We start from the raw sequence: 21030 nt of genomic DNA, 5'->3' as shown, positions 1-21030 counted from the left end.
GGTCAGAGCCGCTCTGGTGCACTTCCAACGAGAAAACAGTGTGAGGCTGACAGTGAGGATGGTGATGGTGATGAAGAGGCTCAAGGTTCCTTCAGGTTCTGTAGGATGGAGCAACAGATGGACACGAAGGAGAACATTATGTAGAATCTCTTCCACTGTTCACCACTGCTCTTGCAGCGGGACATAATTATTATTTATTATTTGATTGACTTGAAAATCTTCCTTCTGCTCTATAAAGCTTTGAATGGTCTCGGGCCTAAATCCATCTCAGGTTGACTTGTAGAAGATCAAACCTCCAGACCTCTGAGGTTCTCAGGAAGAGGTTTACTCACTGTTCCTCCAGTCAGAAACAAACAAGGTGAAGCAGCTTTTAGTTCCTACCTCCTCACCTGTAGAACAAACTTCCTGAACACCTGAAGACTGCTGACACACTCACCTCTTTTAAATCAGGACTTAAGATATTCCTATATCCACAGGCTTTTGAATAAAGAATAGACTTTACTTACTGATTAAACTTACCTTAATTAATCTCTTACCTCATTATACTTTTCTTCATGATTTGTTTTAATGCATTTCTTTCATTTCTTCTAAAGCTTTAATGTATTTCTTTATTCTGTATTTCTTTAATTTCTTTGTAAACCACTGTGAATTACCTTGAGTTTGAATAGTACTCTATAAATACATTTTCCTTGCCTTGCCTTGCCTATTGTTGTTGAATTGTTTCCTGCACTCTCTGCTGCTTCAGCTGAACAAGAGCAAAACCTTTCTAAACTGTTTCATTCTTTTCATTTTCTGCCATTTAAACCTCAATAAATCGCGTACACACAAAGCAGCGTCACCTTCATCTCCACGTTTGGATTTCGTATCAAATGTAATTGTGGTGTGGACTGACATTGTTGATGTTTTCAAATGGAACAAACTACATTTGTCATCAAAGGTGTCTGAGAAGATGGTTGATGTAGGTCACAGCAGCACGGCCACCTTTTATCTAATGCCCATTGTATGTGCCTTTTCTCTTCTTCCTCCAAGTTTTACTTAATTTCTAATTTTGTTTTAGGATCACAAAAGTGCCCCAAAGTATTCCTGTTGTCGGGAGTTTAGTTCTTGGACTGGTCCTTCCACCACATTAAAATGCAATCAGTCGTCCCTGTACTCATTCAATAGGTTTGGATGTATTGTGGAGATTCAGCTGAATACAGATGAATGGACGACAAAGACAAAATGTAGAGGACCATGTGAACCATCCTGATGAAAGAGAACTGAAACTAAAAATGTAATTGTGGACTCACAGCAGGTTGAAAGCTGGGAGGAGTGAAATGTTGGTGTGTTTCTGTTAAAGGAGGAAACGTTGAAACATTCAGGTTCTGGCTGATGGGACCCATCAGGCCGGCTCTGAACTGAGTTCTAACTAGTCTACAGAGACCGCTGGTCGCACGCTGCTTACCGTGAACCAGGCGCCACCTCACATTGGTTCCCACGTGGGAGCCCAGATTTTACTTGGTAATTCCGAAGCTGCTCAACGTCCATACATATTTATGCTGGGCCTATAAGTGTCAAGTAAAGACGTGCTTGCAGTGTCCTTGACAGCAGGTTATTAATAATGACCATCTCATCTACTTATCAACATGATAAGTAGATGAGGAGAAATGCAGGTCATCGCCTGCCACATTCTCCACTGCATGTGTGCTGCAGTGTTGGACAAATCAAATTGCTGCGTCCACATGGTGTAATGAAGGTACATTGTTTCCTTGATATGCATTCAGATGGTATTTTCAACATATTTGCCAAGTTGCCATCTATCGTCTATATGATTCACCCACAAATCTGTTCAGGTCCAAGTCAGACATTTTGTTTCTAAAACTTTTCCTTCTGTCTCAAGCCCCTCATCAGCTATGGGACGATTTACTCACATTGAAGAGGCCAAATATTTCAGTATGGTATATACTGGACCTGGGTGATCACTCCATCTCAAAACCAGGGCTGACTGGGAGGAGGAGGAGGGTCTTGGAATCCACTGGAATCCAGTCACGGTCTCATCTTGTGCACGTCTGGCACTTATTCAGTTCAAGACTGTACACACGGTTCATTCTTCCAAATCAAAGTTGTCTAAAATCATCCGGAGGGAGAGGACAAAGTAAAAGTAACCTGAGTGATAATGTCCTCCATAGTGGGAAGTGATAGCCAACCCTGTCCAGTTATTGTAATACCATGTCCTACATAGTGGGAAGTGGGGGTGTCCGCCTGCGGGGGGCCAGCGAGGTATGGCGCTGCATTGAAGGAGAGGTCCAGAGATCCAGCAGCAGGGGAGACAAAAATTTAGAAAAGGACCGTCTTCATTAAAGAGCGTAGGTCAGTCTTCATCACCTCTGCTCAGTAAGTCTTCATCACCTCTGTTCAGTCTTCATTACTGTTCAGTCTTCATCACCTCTGCTCAGTAAGTCTTCATCACCTCTGTTCAGTCTTCATCACCTCTGTTCAGTCTTCATCACCTCTGCTCAGTAAGTCTTCATCACCTCTGTTCAAAGGAAACTACAACAAAGAAAACAAGACACTGATTTCATATATTCTTGAATATTTGTATTTAAATTCATCCAATCAGAAGAGACACCACTTTCAACCCAGGGACTAATATATTATTTTTTAATGTGGGGAGCAATAGAATATTTGCGTATAAAAGCCTTCATATATTTACAACATGTAAAAATATACACAAACACACCAGACATACATTCAGAGGATGACCAAGCTAGTTAACAGGGTCCGAGCTGGTTCAGACGTTCATCAGCTGGTTAACAGGGTCCGAGCTGGTTCAGACGTTCATCTGCTGGTTAACAGGGTCAGAGCTGGTTCAGACGTTCATCTGCTGGTTAACAGGGTCAGAGCTGGTTCAGACGTTCATCAGCTGGTTAACAGGGTCAGAGCTGGTTCAGACGTTCATCAGCTGGTTAACAGGGTCAGAGCTGGTTCAGACGTTCATCTGCTGGTTAACTTGGCCACAGTGTGTGAAGCTCCAGCAGCTCCATCGGGTGAGGAAGACCTTTCCTTAAGAGATCTTCTTCTTCTTGCTGCTTCTGAGCTCAGAGAACTGAACCTAGAGCCAAACATGAAAACACAGAGCCCATGGAGACACAGAGACTGTTAGGTTCAGAAGAACCTGTAATTACTGATTCAAACATCTTTCTGAGACGTGACACAAATTCATCAGAAGACTTTCTCAGTAAACCAACTTGAAAACGTTTGGTGTCGCTCACTGCAGTCGACCGATCAATAACAACAATGGAGATCAATTGAGGAGAATAAAGGAAAGGCTTTTTTCTGGTGCTTGTATAAGTACTTTTTTATATTTACAATAAGAGTGAAAACCCTGAAAGTTGTATACATTTAAAGAATTATGTTTCTGTGTGAAGGTAAGGAGAGGCTTGGAAATAAAAAAAAACACCATTTTAATTCTAATTAATTAATGAGCAGCAGAAACAAACAGTCTCATGGATCGCTTCAGCTTTACATTGCCAGATAAGTGTTTTTTTTTAATAATCATGGAGCAGTTGATTTGCTGCATCTCCTGGGTCACACTCACAGACATCCCAGCTTGAAATCAAAGTTAGAAAAGAGGTTCACATGTCAGTTGTGAGAGAACCACCGACAGCTGCACCGGGTTATCAGATAACATGACACCATATATCTCGTGACCATCCACACCATAACACCTAAACAGAGTCGTTTGTCCCCCTGAAAGCCAAAGGAATCATGCTGCTACACTCAGAGGCTGGACCTGGGACTGACAGAAGAAACTTTTAGAAAACCAGTTCAGGACCAAAGAGAGAAAACAGGGCGCCCTGGGACTATACCGTGATATTGTGGGACTATAACAGGTGTCGGCAACCTTCAACACTCAAAGTGCCATTTGGACCCGTTTCCCTCTGAATAGAACACACTGGAACCACACAACCCGCTCATTGGTAGTGAGGATCGTCACTCTCAACAAATCTGCAATATTAAAATATCTTATCTGTCGTAAACACTCCCGTTATTGTTCACATATGCCACTTTGCATACACTGGTGGTTTTGTCGTCTGCGCTCCACAGCACCGAGGCCTTCCGAGGAGGTTCAGACGCTCCTCTCAGTAACAGGAGAGGAGGAGATCCAGCAGGAGATGGACAGTGCAGTTCAGATTGAGAAAGTTTCCCGCTGCGTCACATATAAAGAAAGCTTACGGCTTCAGACGACTGCGGAGCTCCGGAGCCGTGGGTTGACGACCCATGGACTGTACTGTGATATTGTGGGACTGTACTGTGATATTGTGGGACTATACTGTGATATTCACAGGTCTCTATGTTTTAGTCATCAAAGAACCACGTTTAAATCGTCACCGTCGCATTATCGTCATGAACAAAAGGGGCATCAACCAAATCATTGGAAGATATTTGATATTGAGAATTCCCTGTGAGCGTTTTGCTTTGATTCCAGCGGAATCCACTGTGACCGGTGTGTAAACAGGAGTCACAGGATATAAACACCTTGAACAGCGAGAGACCCCACAACTCTACACACTCACAATTTGAGCAAAAGAAACTATGTGGAAGAGGTTTAAGGCTCTTCCAATCCACCGGTGACCCCATGTGGTGAAAACCGTCATTACGACTGATGTTAAGGTTTGATCGTGTCTGCGGCATGTTGTCGGCCTGCGGTTGTGTTGCGTGTTGCCGGCCTGCGGTTGTGTTGCGTGTTGCCGGCCTGTGGCTGTGTTGCCGGCCTGCGGTTGTGTTGCCGGCCTGCGGTTGTGTTGCGTGTTGCCGGCCTGCGGTTGTGTTGTGTGTTGCCGGCCTGTGGCTGTGTTGCCGGCCTGCGACTGTGTTGCTGGCCTGTGGTTGTGTTGCATGTTGCCGGGCTGCGGCTGTGTTCCTGGCCTGCAGCTGTAGCTGTTGGCGGCGGCCTGGGAACAGCCGCTGCACAGAGCTGCTGCACAGAGCTGCTGAGCAGCAGACCTCCACCAGCGAGGTATCGTGACCAAAACACAAGGGAAATTATACAGGGCCTCATAATTATACAGACGCAGCTAATTACACAGGCGGAGAGAAGAATGTCTGGGAGCTGCGGCGGCGGGATGCGCAGCCAGCGGCGGAGGGATTTGGGGCTTCCTGCGGAGCTTACCTTCTGCACATCTGACGGCACCCTCGACAGGAAATCAAGCACCTCATTGTTGTCGATGCTGTATGGGTTCCGTAGCTTCTTGGTGAATTTATTGATGCCTAAAACAAAGATTCACACCAACATATCATTAAGACTCGTCTTTTGTGGCGGTGAACGTTGTTTCCACACAAACAAACGGCTGCAGGGGGAGACTCCTGCTGTCCAGCCCCCCGCCCCCCCGAGAGGTGGGAACACTTCCTATACTTTCACTTTGCATGTCTGGAAGCTTCACCACAGTTTCCACTGCCGTCAGCCGTCCAGCGGCGTTGGTGGAACGCCAATCCCACAGCGACCATTTCATGGAGGGACTAAAGACGGTGGCAGGATGGTGTTGGTCCCACACACCCCGACAGCCCCTCCTCATTCTGAGGACAAGTGAACAGACCCGACAGTCCCTCCTCATCCTGAGGACGAGCAGAGCGAGTGAACAGGCCCTACCTCATACTAAGGACGACATAGTGAGCGAACAGACTCACCCCACAGCAGCACCAGGTAGCGCACTGGCAGGAAGTAGGTGAGGACGGCAGTGCTCAGGAAGAGCAGCAGGGCCAGGCCCGACAGGAACGGCACAGACCAGTTGAAGGTGCTGGAACAGAATACAGCCACTCTGAAATCATTGATCACATCAACCTGCGCATCCACAGCAAACCCGTCTTACTTCTTGATCCGCTCCCCGAAGCAGGCTGCCTCGTCCAGCAGGGTCTGGAGGGTCACGATGGTGTCCTGGACCATGTGGATCCTCTCCAGCAGGCTCCGCTTCTCCTGCTCCTAGAGCGGAGAAACACACACAGAGACACACACACAGAGATACAGAGAGAGACACAGACAGACAGACAGACAGACAGACAGACAGACAGACAGACAGACACAGACACAGACACAGACACAGACACAGACACAGACACAGACACAGACACAGACAGACAGACAGACAGACAGACAGACAGACAGACAGACAGACACACCCTTGTCACACATGTCAATGACTTGTGACCAGCAGAACAGGGCCTGAGGTCTTCATCAGACCAGAGTCTTTATCAGAGCACAAGTTTACTAGGAAATGTCGGAGCTTCTGGAAGAACTGGAAGATTCTGAGCTTCTGGAGGATTCAGAAGATGTGTGTGAGCATGAAGAGCTCAGAACACAGATGGGATCTGAATGAGACTCATTGACCCAAGATCATCTGAAAGTCACAAACGAAGACACAGACTGACCTTCTCATCATCCTCATCCTCATCCGCCAAATCCATGCTGTCCTGCAACGACAGAGGACAAAGATTCTGAGACACTGAGACGCTGAGAGACGCTGAGAGACTCTGACACTCTGAGGTCTTTTCCTCCGAAAAGAACCAGGAGCTAGTTCAGGTCTTGCCAGTTCTTAAATGAGCACCGCCAAAGAACCGGTTGTTTTTCCATTGTCAACGGAGCCAAGTGAGAGCCACATCATTATGTCACTCTAAAACGTCACTACAGTACGTCAATGATTTCACCAATGTAGCGCTCATACAGGAATAAGGAGACGGACTTTATACATCGGTTTCATCCAGGTCGCTCCATCTAGTTTGACCTGAACCCCGGCTGCAGATCAAAGAGCGAGAAAACATTGCGTCTCCTCGTCGCTCCATTGGTGTTTAATCACGTCCTTCTTGCTTTAGTACAGAACCCCGGAGTGGCCATAGAGGAAAAATAATAACAACAATAATGATAATAAAAAGCACCCGTTTAGCCCCTGATAGGCCGGGGATTTGGCGGTGGAAAGACAAAGAACAAGAACTGGTGCTAAATCTGGCTCCGGCTCCGAACTAGCACCTGGTTCTTGTGGAAAAGCCCCCTCTGAGACTCTGAGAAACTCAGACACTGAGAGACTTGACAGCCACAAGAAGAACAGGGCCGCACAGCAAGGCCACGGAGGATCAGGACAGAAAGTAGAACTCTAAAGAAGAGGACCGTAATGGCTGCTTATTAGTGTATTCTGTTTCTGAGCTAATTTCATTATCATATGTCAAGGAGCCATGTGCAACTAGTTGCTATGGAAACACACCAGCTGGTAATTATGAGAAGAAAATGTGATTTTCTGACAAAAAAACCAGCAGAGAGCTGGGTTAGGGTTAATTTAGGGTTAGGTTAAGTTAGGTTAATTTAGGGATTAGGGTTAAGTTAGGGTTAGATAAAAGTGGGTTAGTGTTAGTTTAGGTTTAGTCCGGGTTAAGTTAGGGTTAGCTGAGGTAAGGACTCACCACGTCGTTGCTGACTCGTCCACAGCTGATCTGCAGATAATTCCAGGAGATGAGCAGAACCAGGGACAAGGGCAGCATGTAAAACTCAAAGTTCCACACGGTCAGTAAAAACACCTGCAGGCAGAGCGGGCACAGGTCACAGGTCAAGAGGTCAACTTTCTACAGGTCAGAGGTCAACTTTCTAAAGGTGAAGAGGTCACAGGTCAACAGGGTAAATGTCTGCAGGTCACAGGTCAACAGGTAAACAAGGCACAGGTCAACAGGGCACATGTAAACAGGTCACAGGTAAACAGCTCACAGGTCAAGAGATAAACAGGTCACAGGTAAACAGGTCAACAGGCTGCCTTTCATCAGGTCCAACATGAAGCATTTTGACTTGACAGTTGATTCAATCTTTTATTCCAGATGTTTTACGGGGTGAATGAGATGTGCTCTACTATTGCTGGTTTTCTGCTGCTGTTTTTCTAAATGTCATAATCAATTACTTCTGGATCCGTCATTGGTGATTTTGTTTGTTTATTTACGGGTTTGTTTTTTTGACACTTGGTTTATGTTAATGTCTGGAAAGTGCTGCTCAGGCTCATCCAGTTGTGCAACGGTTGCTTCCTGACAGGTGTGTGGATGGTGGTGGTGATTGTGACTGAAGACTCAATAAGAGAGATGCGTGCAACCATGCCTCTTTCTCTGTCTCTAATAAAGGCAGCAGCAGGAAGAGATTCCAGACTTCTTCCTGCTGAAGAGTAGAACGGCTTCTGACACTGAAAGACTCTCAGTCACACAATGTTGTTTGCTCGGCTGCCGAACAGGACGAGAGAAAGACAACAAATCAGTTATTGATCAAAGAAGCTCTGGTCAAGCTGAAGACAGATTCCCTGCTGTTTTCAAAGCCTGTGGCACTGTGTCCGGGTAGATCTGTGTCCGGGAAGATCTGGGTTCAGGAAGTGACCCGTCCTCATCCACCGCTTGCATAGACTCTGAAATTCCCCACATCGGGCTTAAATGCTGTGCCTGTCTCATCTCAGGGACATTAAAGCGTCCAGGCTGGAGTAGCACCGGGAGCCTAAACACTCTTGATGATGCTATCCCACCTGTGCAGGCAAAAAGGACGAGAGGACACAGTCACATGGCCTGTGATGTCTGGGTCCAGCAACTAGATGGAGTCATCAAATAATCCTGTCATAGAGGCAGCAGCGGAGGGTTGCAGGTTTGTAGAGACTAGAGAGGCTATAGAGACTCTAAAGCAGGGGTCGGAAACCCGTGGCTCCGGAGCTGCATGTGGCTCTTTCGTCTCTCCGCTGCAGCTCCGTGAGCCTCGGTCCCACAGCAGTTCATCCCAGAGTGGAACGGGCCAGGACAGTACGGTAAGGCAAAGCGCACCCAGAACCAACTCTGTTGCGCGGTCCCACTACAGAGAGTGCGGTAAAATGTAGGCGGTGCTGTGAACGACGCGGGCATGTAACGCCATTACGCAACAATAGTTGCACGAAGAACGCAGTTCTGTGGCCATCCGAAGCCGTGAGCTTCCTTCATTTGTGACACAGCAGAAAAACCTCTCAATCTGAACTGCAGCGTCCATCTCCCACTGAATCTCCTCCTCTCCTGTTACTGAGAGGAGTGTCTGAACCTTGACGGAAGACAGCGGTGCTGTGGAGCGCCGACGTTTCAATAAGCCCAGTCAACAAAACAACCAGTGCAAAGCAGCGTATGTGAACAATAATGGGAGTATTTACGACATATGAGATGATTTAATATTGTGGACTTGTTGAGAGTGACGATCGTCACTAACAGTCAGCAGGGTGAATGGACAACTCGTCCACGGACAACTCGGCCACAAAACTGCAACCCCAGACAACTCGTCCACGTGATTCTGGACAACTAGTCATCGACTATTTCTTTCAGCATTATTGATTTGAAAGATTGGATTTCAGATTATTTGACATATTTGGAAGGATTATTAAGTGTATTTGACACAATGGGGGGGGGGGGGGGGGGGGGGACCGTTCTTCATGAGAAAAAAAGCCATCTGATACTATACTAAATATATATGGACATATACTAGATATTCGAAACATATATATAATATCAAGTAGAAATAATATGTAAAACTACATTGAACAGGATTAATTTTCTCCCAAAAATTCTGAACTCTCATCCATTGCCGAGTTGTCAGTTGAGGGTGCTGTCTGTGGACGAGTTGTTCAGGGTTGCACTTTTACACAACTGAATGACATTGAAAGCCACACCACTCACACTCATGGTTCTAATAAAAACTCAGATTGCCCACATATATGCGCTGATTTATTAATATTATAGCAACGACCGGGGGCGGGTTCCCAGTGGGGGTCCCAGTGTGTTCTGTTCAGTGGGAAACGGGTCCAAATGGCTCTTTGAGTGTTGAAGGTTGCCGATCCCTGCTCTAGAGCTAGAGTCTAAAGGGGCTTGAGAGGCTAGAGAGGTTAGAGATCTAGAGAGGTTAAAGAGGCTAAAAAGGCTCGAGAGCTAGAGAGGCTAGAGAGCTCGAGAGGCTAGATAGCTAGAGAGCTATAGAGGCTAAAGAGGTTATAGAGGCTCGAGAGCTAGACAAGCAAGAGAGCTCGAGAGGCTAGAGAGCTATAGAGCTATAGGGGCTAGAGAGCTATTGAGCAAGAGAGGCCCAAGAGGCTTGGAAGGCTAGAAAGCTTGAGAGGCTAGAGAGTTAGAGAGCGAGAGAGGCTCAACAGCTAGCTAGCTGCACGTCGCCACGTTTCCTGCTTCAACAGCTGATTGGAACCAGGCTGCCTTTCAGGCTCTGCTGGACGTGGTGATGAACCATCAGGACATTAGAGAATCAGACATGGGATAGTCCCTACTATTTCTTTTCCCATCTATTTTTCCTTAACCCCCGGAAATGTTTTAGGGACGTCCAATGATAAGGAACGTTCAAATTCCCAATAAGCTTAGGAAAGGACGCTCAATGCTTCCTTTATTAACTCCTTTAGCATAGGAAACACTGATGCATCCTTTACCAAAGGAGAGGAGATCATGCTGACCCACAATTCCTTGCGGCGACAACATTTAAAGGGACCCGCTCATCTGAACTTTCATGGAAACTCAGGATGACTCAACGCAGATCATGTTAAGTTACTGATGCAATAATAAGCCTTGAAGAACTTTAACTAATCTAAAATCCATATCCCAACTAGAAATGTTAAGCGGATGCTGTAAAACGAACACAGTAAAGTTTTTGTGCAGCCTATTTTCAGTTTGATTGGTTATTTATTCACCTGGCAGCCTCTTTTCCCTTGATTTAAATTCAAACTTTGTGATATTTGAGATTATAGCAGTGGTTAGAGTCACAGTGGAAAATGTTATAAATGTGTTTTTGTAGTCCATTTTTGGAATATTTTTGTGTTTTTCTCCACGGCAGACGTCACTAACCTGTGCTACCGTCAGATTATTATTATTACGTCACCTAGTAAAAATGCGGTCCGACTGTCACAACAACCTTATCGCCTTTCCCTAAAGCCTTTAGGAAGTCTCCTAACACCTTTCCTTAACCCTGTGACGTCATCCACAGGGTTAAGGAAAAGTAGATAGGAAAGGAGAAAGGAGGGAGTAATCGCATGTACCCAATGACTCATGCAGGGCTCCGCCCCCCAGGACCCGAGTCTGATCCCCCCCCTGCTTTACTGTGTTGAGGCTGACAGTAGGCTGGTCAAAGTCTTTGTACTGCGCCCTGTTGGCCAGTCAGAGTACAGGTCAGAACTCCCACCTACTGTCAGGATGGTTTCCTTAAAGCTCTGACTGCTGCTGGAGTATTTCTCTGTGACGAGAGGAATCTGGTCCTGTGGGGTGGAACCAGGTCTACGTCAGGTCACCGTGGAACCCAAAGCAGACCCTCACGTGTTCAACCTCCTGTCAAGACTGAAAACTGAGCCACATCCTGCTGCAGGGAGCGTGGCGTTGGTGGCCTCTTCTCTATGATGGAGGTCAACGTCAGCAGGTCCTACAGAGCCATGAACAGCAGTTCTCCAGGAGGGGTAACTGAGTTAGCAAAGCTTTTCAATTAACTCCCAACAAAGAGCAGAGGAAAACTAACTAGCTGCTCTTCATCCACTCTGACCGTCCCAGCACAGCGCCTCCATCCTCAAGAAAGGAGGAGGTGATGGAAGAAGAGCAGCTGTAGGCTCCAGAGTCTACCAACGTGACTAGTTTATGTTGGAAACATTACACGCTTGTGTTGAGTGGAAAGCAAATGTTTTGGTCACTGGCGAGGATTAAATCAAGGTTTCTGCTGCTCAACATCGGGTGGCGGAGTCGAAGCTGGACGTGACAAACATCACATCAACAACTATAATTTAAAAACCTGCTCCAATGGAGGCAGCAGTGGGATGTGGCAGCAGGTCAGCGGTCGACTGTGTGTGTGTGTGTTGTGGAGGGGGGCTCAACAGAATTCCATTCAGAAATGTGTGTTTGGTCTGAGCAGTTCCGTTGCTCGACTCAAAGCTCCAGCAGGAACAGACACCAACTCTCTGCTCCAAATCCCATTTTTCACAATGTTGGGATCTCACAAGACCACAGAAAACTTAGTTCATTTCTAAGGAAAGACCGTCTTCAATTGTCATGCTATAAGGTCATGACATGTGGAGTCTGAATCAGGAATGTGCCTGAGCACGTCATTGTAGGGGGTCCTGTTGCCACTGCAACTCCATGCAAATCCTCCCCCCTTCATTCTCAAAGGACACCAACTGCCCCCATGCACTCAGCCAGTCACTGATTGGTTGAGGCCCCCAAGATTTGACACCTTCGAATCCCCCCAATTTATCAAAGACTCTGGAGAGATTCATCTATTTTTTTTCTCGCTCCTGTGAACACCAGGAGGAAAGGAGCTGCCTTCCAGCAGCTCAGCTGTAGCCCAGCCTGGATTGGAGGACAACCCGTCCATGGACAGCACCATCTGAGGACAACCCGTCCATGGACAGCACCATCTGAGGACAACTTGTCCACGGATGACATATCAGACTTTTTGGGAGAAAATAAATCCTGTACATTGTACTTGTACGTATTGTTATTTCTAATTGATATTTCATATATTTTTCATATATCTAGTATATGACCATATATATTTAGTATAGTATGATATGGCTTTGTTTCTTTTTGTTTACCATTCTATAAATGGTAAACAAAGTGAACAAGTGCATGTAAATACATTTTTAGGAATTACTTTTGATGAAAAGCTCGGTTGGAAGCCGCATATAAATATCCTGAAGTCAAAATTAACCAAACATATTGGCATAATGTGTAAAATCAGATCAGTATCAAAATTCACAACTTATTATATAACTCCCTCATTCTTCCATATCTGAGCTATGGTGTGGAAATATGGGAAAATAAATACAGAGCAAACATGGATCCTATTTTTTTTACTTCAGAAGGCCATTCGACTCGTAAATTAAGCTGATTATTATGCTCAATCAAATCCTCTGTTTGCCACATCAAAGACGCTAAAAATACACGATATTGTCGTCCTTAATACACTAGCTGTAATGTATAAGGCGCATAATTCTAATCTTCCACCTCATATGCAGAAGTTATTTGAACAGAGAGAGTCGATATAGCCTCACGGGTACTGGGATTTTTGTGTCAAATATAGTTAATAATCCTTCCAACTGTGACAGATATGCTTTCAAATCCAATCCTTCAAATCAATAATGCTGAAAAAAATTGTTGGGATGACAATGAGATATATATCTTATGTTTTTGGGTCAAATATACTTAAAATTAGTCGTGGACGAGATGTCCGGAATCACATGGACAAGTTTCTGGATTTGCAGTTTTGTGGAGGAGTTTTCCGTTCACCCCCAGCCTGCCAACAGCTCACACCAAGAGGCCCGCAACCGAAGGACTCAACTCCTCTTCTGACCCGGCCACCAGGGTCAGAGCTTCCCCAGAACCAGAGAAGGCGTACCAGTTTCTCCAGGACAAGACCTCAGACACGACACCTCACAGAACGTCTTTGTGCTTTTCCATTAACAAGCAGGAAAAGCATCACGGACCGAGCCACCGTCCATGTGATTCCTCAGGTCTGAAAGGGAACAACCAGGACGCTGCAAGGAATGAATGCTCCTGGATCACGAGCTTCAGCTTCGTTTTCTCCTCAGCCTGCAGAACGCAGCCAACCAAGAGTTAGCATGGAGATGCTAACTGCCACAGAAGCCAGCAGCGTCTCTCCAGCCTGGACGACAAGCAAACTCCTTCTTCAAAGACATTAAGGAACAGCTGAGCATTACCTGAGATGATTAGTTAAACCTGATGCTCTGCATAGAACTGTTTAACTTTGATGAAGATGTGTTGATTCTATTACGGTGACTGAGTTCTATTGATAATGATATTAGTAGTTATCAACCGTTGAACCAACGTTAGTAAAGATTACCTGTGTGGCAGAGCTAACTTGTTAACTCACAATCCTCCACATTTCACATCAAAGACAACATCACACAGTAACTGAACACCGTCTGACGACTCCAGACGTTTTACAAAGCAAATCACATTCACGTCAACTCATTTTAGAAATGTTCCTTTAGTAGAGACACTCAGGAAGCAACGCTAAAGACTCTCCAGCACCTGGAGACCGAGGACAGACTTCCTGCTCTCTGGTAACCTCCATTCTGAATGTAGTTTCTGGTGATCTGCCATCTTGTTTTGTTGTTATGTCACACACACACACACACACACACACACACACACACACACACACACACACACACACACACACACACACACACACACACACACACACACACACACACACACACACACACACACACACACACACACACACACACACACACACACACACACACACACACACACACACACCAAGCTGTATATAGGTACTGTAGTTAGAATCTGTGTTTTTATTTGTTTTCATTGTAAATAAAAATAATTTTTGGAATCATACTTGCTGTCCTATTAATGAGCACAAAGGTGAATGAAATGTCGACCTCTTCTGGGTCAAGAACTCCAAAATTCTTCAAGCTTTACTGTTAATTCTGGTAATTGTAATTAATTTAACTATTAATTCAAAGTCCTAATTAACTGTTTAGTATATCTAATGAGACTGATTTAACTGAATTGGCTATCATTGCCTGTTAAACAGGTGGTGCTCCCGAGGTATCTGATACAGATCAGATTACATTTTAAATAACATAATTAACAGCTATCTTTGATCTTAATCATTATCGATAGCCAAACTGCCAGAACCCAACATAAATGGTCCCCCGTGTGCGGCCTGCACTACATACATGGTACCATGTGATCCTTATGAGGCAAGAAATCCCTACAAAAGCAAATTGAACAAAGCCGGTGTAGTATGGTATATAGACCCCCCTATAGAATACAGACCCACTACAAAAATGTGCTTATAATAAATGCTCCCGACTAGGAAATGGACCCCACCACACAAACCAACCCCACAAAAAAAACATATTTATGAACATTTGGTTGTCTTTTTATTTTCTTCACCTCAGTTTCACATTTCCATCTCGTCGAGATCTCAGGGAATATCTGTGCTCATCGTGGGGGTCTAGTTTTTTCTTTGTTACACTTGAAATGTTCTTGACTAGGAAATTGATCAATCCAAATATTTCTAACATAAACAACATCTTCAAAGATAAATATCACTGATTCTTTAGAGTTGGGACAAATCTTTTTTGTTAATTCACACTATATTATTTAGAGTTATATATTTCTGTAAAAAATAAAAGTCTTAGTTAATTAATCATTTAAAAGAACAGGTTCAAAATAAAAACAAGTTTGTTAATTAATAAACATGTTTCCCTATCAAACTTGATTAGTGTCAGCGCGGTCAGACACACTAAGAAGTATCTAACTTTAATTCTTCCAGGCCAACAAGGATCTAAAGTTCTTAATTATGTTGTAATAGGGTTTAGTTACTCTGATATGTAATAAAATACATCACGTGAACTTAAGTTGTGATTTCACACTATTCTGAAAAGTCTGGAAAAGATTTCTAAATATCTTCACTTTCAAACTGGTCCTTTATTCCTTTCTTATACAAACAACATAAACTGAAGGACGAATGAACACATCATCACCAACACCAAACTCCAGTGGCCAGTAATGTTGTCATTAAATTTGAGAAGATCTGGATGAAAACTTTTCAAGATACATCAACTGTAATGAAAAGGTTTTACCAGATTTCTGCAGCAGCGGACAGGTTGACTCATTCATAGGTTTCCTTTTTAAGGAGTTATTTATGTATTCAACAAATAAACAAAGTGCTTGACACAAAAACTTGGTCAACAATGTCATGTAAATCATTTTCTGGAGACAAATTGACCCCAAAGGTATCTCTATCTGCACCATCAGGCAAAGCCATGTTCTTGAAGAACCTGTGCGAGCATTTTGAACCCGTTGGTACTCTATAATAGGGATCTCTAATACAACTTTTATTCACCAACTATTGTATTTTGTTGTCTATGTTCATATTTATTTACGTGGTTAAAATTTATTAACATTTCAGCACAAATATTGGGGGGGGAGGGGGGGGGGGGCTCTATATTCTGTAAAGGGGTCCAAATTCCACTGCGGAATATGTACCCCAGTGTCCATATTCCATGGGGGTCCATTTACAATCTTACACAGGCTCTCTCACCAGCTCCTCATCAGCCCTGCAAACGCTGAGCAAAGCTCCAGCACCCCCTGCAGGTCAGGAGTTACATGAAGCACAAGAACTCTACATGACCTGGATTGACTGCATACTAAATGAACCACTTGCTTCACTCCATTTGTTTTGGATCTCAGAGAAAATAATGAGAAAGACCTGCTTCAGGGATTGAAGGTGATCTGCCATCACACTGGCCAGAAACGCTTGTGTTCAACACCGACAGAGGAGCAACGCTTGTGTTCAACACCGGCAGAGGAGCAACGCTTCAACACCGACAGAGGAGCAACGCTTGTGTTCAACACCGACAGAGGAGCAACCTTCTGTCCCAAAAACCTTGAATTGAACTTCTGTCTCCATCATGGGTCTGACTGGAATTGGCAGATTGATGGATGTTTGGTTAGTGAGTCGTCAGGGTGGCAAATAGAGCGTCTGGTTTTCCGCTGGGACGGAGCATCTCCTGCTGAGGCTGAATGCCAGAGCGTCTGGGAAACTGCCAGAGCATCCGGGAGATGGCCAGAGCATCCGGGAGATGGCCAGAGCGTCCGGGAGACAGCCAGAGCGTCCGAGAGACTGCCAGAGCATCAAGGTGATGGCCAGAGCAACCGGGGAAGGCCAGAGCTTCCACAGAATTGCCAGAGCACCCCCGGAATGGCCAGGGTGTCTGGGAGATGGCCAGAGAGTCCAGGGAATGGCCAGAGTGTCCGTGAGATTGCCAGAGTGCCTGTGAGATGGCCAGTGTCCGGAAGACTGCAAAAGTGTCTGGGAGACTGCCAGAGAGTCCAGGAGATGGCCAGAGCTTCTAGGAGCCTGCCAGAGTGTCTAGGGGCCTGCCAGAGTGTCTAGGGGATGGCCAAAGCGTCCAGAGAATGGCCAGAGCATCACGAAAACTGCCATAGTGTCCGGGACACTGCCAGAGTGTCCACTGGACTATAGACTGGGGCTGCAGGGAGGTTGTGGAGGTGAAGTCACATCCTGCACAGCCTCACAACAAGAGAGCCCGGGTTCAAGTCCAGGGTGGGCAGGATGGGATGAACAGGTCGCTGTGGAGTAATGGAGCTGGACCTGATGGAGGAAGACCTGATGGAGCCGGACCTGATATAAGAAGACATGATGGGGCTGGACCTGATGGAGGAAGACCTGATGGGGCTGGACCTGATTGAGGAAGAACTGACGGAGGAGGGATGTAAAAGCTGCTCACCAGGAAGGCCAGCAGGCTCCTCTGGACGCTCTCCCACTGGAAGCAGCTCTTGATGAATTGTAGAGTTGACCTGATGGCTCGATAGAGCGCCTGAACACGCAGCACGTTCCTGCCCAGAGCCTGTAACATACAGGATATGAAGAACAGTCAGAAACAGGCCCAGAACCTGTAACACACAGGATATGAAGAACAGTCAGAAACAGGCCCAGAGCCTGTAACACACAGGATATGAAGAACAGTCAGAAACAGGCCCAGAGCCTGTAACACACAGGATATGAAGAACAGTCAGAAACAGGCCCAGAACCTGTAACACACAGGATATGAAGAACAGTCAGAAACAGGCCCAGAGCCTGTAACACACAGGATATGAAGAACAGTCAGAAACAGGCCCAGAACCTGTAACACACAAGATATGAAGAACAGTCAGAAACAGGCCCAGAGCCTGTAACACACAGGATATGAAGAACAGTCAGAAACAGGCCCAGAACCTGTAACACACAGGATATGAAGAACAGTCAGAAACAGGCCACGAGCCTGTAACACACAGGATATGAAGAACAGTCAGAAACAGGCCCAGAGCCTGTAACACACAGGATATGAAGAACAGTCAGAAACAGGCCCAGAGCCTGTAACACACAGGATATGAAGAACAGTCAGAAACAGGCCACGAGCCTGTAACACATAGGATATGAAGAACAGTCAGAAACAGGCCCAGAGCCTGTAACACACAGGATATGAAGAACAGTCAGAAACAGGCCCAGAGCCTGTAACACACAGGATATGAAGAACAGTCAGAAACAGGCCACGAGCCTGTAACACACAGGATATGAAGAACAGTCAGAAACAGGCCCAGCTCCAGCCTGCAGTCATGCAGCGTTGGACCGGAGGGCGTGGCTCCGGCCGACTCTCTGAAATCAAACTAATGCAGCACAGCAGCCAACAAGCTTTACTCACAGTTGGGCTCAATTAGAGCTCTGCAGGGTCTCTGTAGGGCCTCAAAGTGTCTGGAACCCCTTTTCCAATGTCGCCATCGCCTCGCTCACCCAACAGGAAGTCCTGTCCATTACTGTTTCATCTTTCTTAATTATACATTCATATTGGAACTTTAGTGTGAAATGTATTTTGTGTAATAAAATCATTATCTCTGATATCAACACCAACAACACTCTTGTAATACTGTAAATAATGTCACTTTAATTATCTTGACTGCATATCGTGCTTTTAATTTATTGTTTTTCTTCTTTTTTTTTTCTTGGACCTCTTCTAATGACTTTCCTCTTGCTGCTGTAATGATGCAAAATCTCCTAAAGTGGGACAAACAAAGGAATCTCGCGTCTCGTCTCGTCTCATGCAGTACAAGCACACACATGTTTATAAGCGCAGGTATTAATACTGACTCTGACAGACTTCAGTTTTGTGTCTGTTTTCATTGAGGCGGATCCCGTCTGACGTGTCAAGAAAAAGTAAGTAAAGAAAACTGAACAAAGTGTCTGGAACCTTTTTAGAGAACTTGGGCTTGTCCTCCACGGAGCTCCTCTGGCGGGGCTGGAAGGTTCTGAGAGCGGCTCTGACCTGAGGAGAGGAGAGTGACACATGAGGAGCAGACAGACTGAGGCCCGTCGTCCACGGCGGCTGAACTTTTACTTACAGGGTTAAAAATAACCTCCAGCTCCAGAGTGATGCTGCCCTTCGTCAGCCGACCCAAGTCGTCTTTCCTCAGCGGGAGGCTGATCTGCTGTCCCCTGCGGATCTGCGGGACAGAAAGGGCATCAGGTGCTGAACCTCGCTGCCGACCTGACCATCAGTCACGCCACATCACATCTCGGCGAGCCTTCAGCCCGACGAGTGCTGGCGCCACCTTCACTTTCATTAGACACCAAGTGTAAGTAGAGGGGTGTTTTGTCTGCATGACAGGCCGCCGCACCGAGAGCAGAGGGACGGCCACTTTCCCCAGGAAGTCTGGCGCCTTGTCTCCGTCGTCATCGAAGAGCGTCACCACCAGAGCGTCGTGGATGTCCGTGACAGGGCTGCAGGGACACACAGGCACGTCAGAAACGTCCAGACCAGCACCGACTGCGTCTCTCAGAATGGAACTGAGAGCGAATGTGGAGGAAACTGACAATGTGAAGACTTGGTTCCACTCCGGGTGCAGGCTCTTGTAGACGGTGTGGGTCTGCAGCCGGTTGTTGGCCAGTTCCAGCACACAGAAAGGGTCGCTCTTCCCTGCAGAAACACAACACCACAGCTTACACACAAAGCACGAGAGCTGTTCAGTTGAATTCATTCAAGCTGAATGCAGAAGCTACCGTTCAAATCGGCGGCCAGCAGGTCTACGGCTCGGAGGACTTTGATTTGAAGGAAACCCACATCCTGGAGGTTCTTCAAGGACCTTCTCAAACTCTGAGCACACAAGAGGAGACAGAAGCTTCAGAAGACAAAGAGCCTGTAAACTTTGACTTTTTTCTTTCCTTGAATTATCCAGGTCAATGAGGCTGGTGTCAAATGACAAGCACGGACTCAGAACATGCACTGTGGAGGCAGAAGCAGAAAGCAGTAAAATAACTTTAACTGATTTACGCTTTGTTTTCCACCTGCAATGACCAATAAGGCCCCTCAGCTCCGGAGCCATCAAGGCGTTTGAAAATGGAAAAACCATGGAGCTGTTAAATCAGCCTCAGAGCCTGGTCCAGTGGGTTAGGTCTTCTATAGAGACCCAGGATTTGGGTTAGGGACACACCTTACAGCTGGACAGGGCGTGGCTATAGTGAACAAGACGCATTCTGGGTAGGCTCTGTAGTGAAACCCTTCTGGGGCCGTGTCCATGGAGAAGTCCTGGTTAGGATTCTTAGTACTCAGTAAAGGATTTAAATGTCATTTCATGGTTTTATTTAGACACAGCAGCCTAAATAATGGAGACTGTCTTGCAGTAGCATGATGACCCCTGGTGGACAGTCAGGAGCATTGCTGTGGATGCTGAGCATCAAGACTGAAGGTGGCGTTTCTGATTGGTCCACCCGCAGAGCTTCAACCTGAGCTTGACAGGAAGGAAGTCTATTCCTGCCAAGTTAAGACGTCTTACTGAACCTGATGGGAAAGTCTTCACCAGTCCAATCAAGAACAAGAGATCCACTGTAGAACTCCTGATGGGATGGACTTCACAGAGCCTGAGCACGACTGACGCCTGTTCATGAAGTTTTTCAATATATTTTATAAAAGACAAAGGGAAATCTATTTTCTCCTCCATCTGGTTAAAAACACGTTTTGTATTATGCAGAAATGCACACACATTTTTCTGTCAGTCTTTTGTCAACTCTGTCAGCTCTTCGTTAACTCAGCCAGATATATGTTTTGTTAATTTAAAAAAAGTAATTCTTTCTTCAGTTTCTTCAGTTTATGTTGTTGATGTAATAAAGGGCCATTTAATCTTAATCCTGGCATGTCTTGATTATTAAAGGAATAGTTTTTTATGATATCAAAATTAAAAAAGGAGTTTGAAAATGAGGATATTTAGAAGTCTGACTTTTCAGAATAATGTGAAACCACAATTAAGGTTTACATGAAGTATTTCATTACATTACAGAGTAACTAAACTCTAAATAACGTAATTTACAACTTTAGACTCTTGTTGGACTAGAAGAATTTATATTGTTTACCTCTTAGTGTGTCTGACAGAGTCAAGTTTCAAAGGGAAACGTGTTTATTAATCAATACAATATTTTTATTTAGAACTTGTTCC

At 45.5% G+C, this 21030-nt stretch overlaps 1 protein-coding gene across 6 annotated transcripts in view; it reads right to left on the bottom strand.

Annotated features, from left to right (window-relative positions):
- Positions 1-2388: 2388 nt before the first annotated feature.
- The window catches only part of LOC308106430 (multiple C2 and transmembrane domain-containing protein 2-like), a 65586-nt gene continuing 46944 nt past the window's right edge, over positions 2389-21030 (bottom strand). For 5 of the 6 annotated variants that reach the window (XM_080458160.1, XM_080458159.1, XM_080458161.1 and 2 more), the window contains 12 exons: positions 19601-19694; positions 19415-19517; positions 19219-19321; positions 18943-19044; positions 18792-18866; positions 17295-17414; positions 7429-7542; positions 6406-6447; positions 5850-5959; positions 5668-5777; positions 5153-5250; positions 2559-3091 (listed from right to left, as the gene is read on the bottom strand). In XM_080458160.1, the coding sequence (XP_080314286.1) occupies positions 3044-3091; positions 5153-5250; positions 5668-5777; positions 5850-5959; positions 6406-6447; positions 7429-7542; positions 17295-17414; positions 18792-18866; positions 18943-19044; positions 19219-19321; positions 19415-19517; positions 19601-19694 (1119 nt within the window). In that variant the 3' untranslated portion in view covers positions 2559-3043. Of the gene's footprint in view, positions 2530-2558; positions 3092-5152; positions 5251-5667; positions 5778-5849; positions 5960-6405; positions 6448-7428; positions 7543-17294; positions 17415-18791; positions 18867-18942; positions 19045-19218; positions 19322-19414; positions 19518-19600; positions 19695-21030 lie in introns of those variants that run through there. The other variant, XR_013935148.1, reaches the window with a different exon arrangement.

The sequence above is a fragment of the Lipophrys pholis genome, assembly GCF_963383615.2.
Source record: "Lipophrys pholis genome assembly, chromosome: 2".
Lineage (NCBI taxonomy): Eukaryota > Metazoa > Chordata > Actinopteri > Blenniiformes > Blenniidae > Lipophrys > Lipophrys pholis.
The sequence above is the reverse complement of the archived record's forward strand: the minus strand, read 5'-3'. Positions and strand labels throughout refer to the sequence as shown.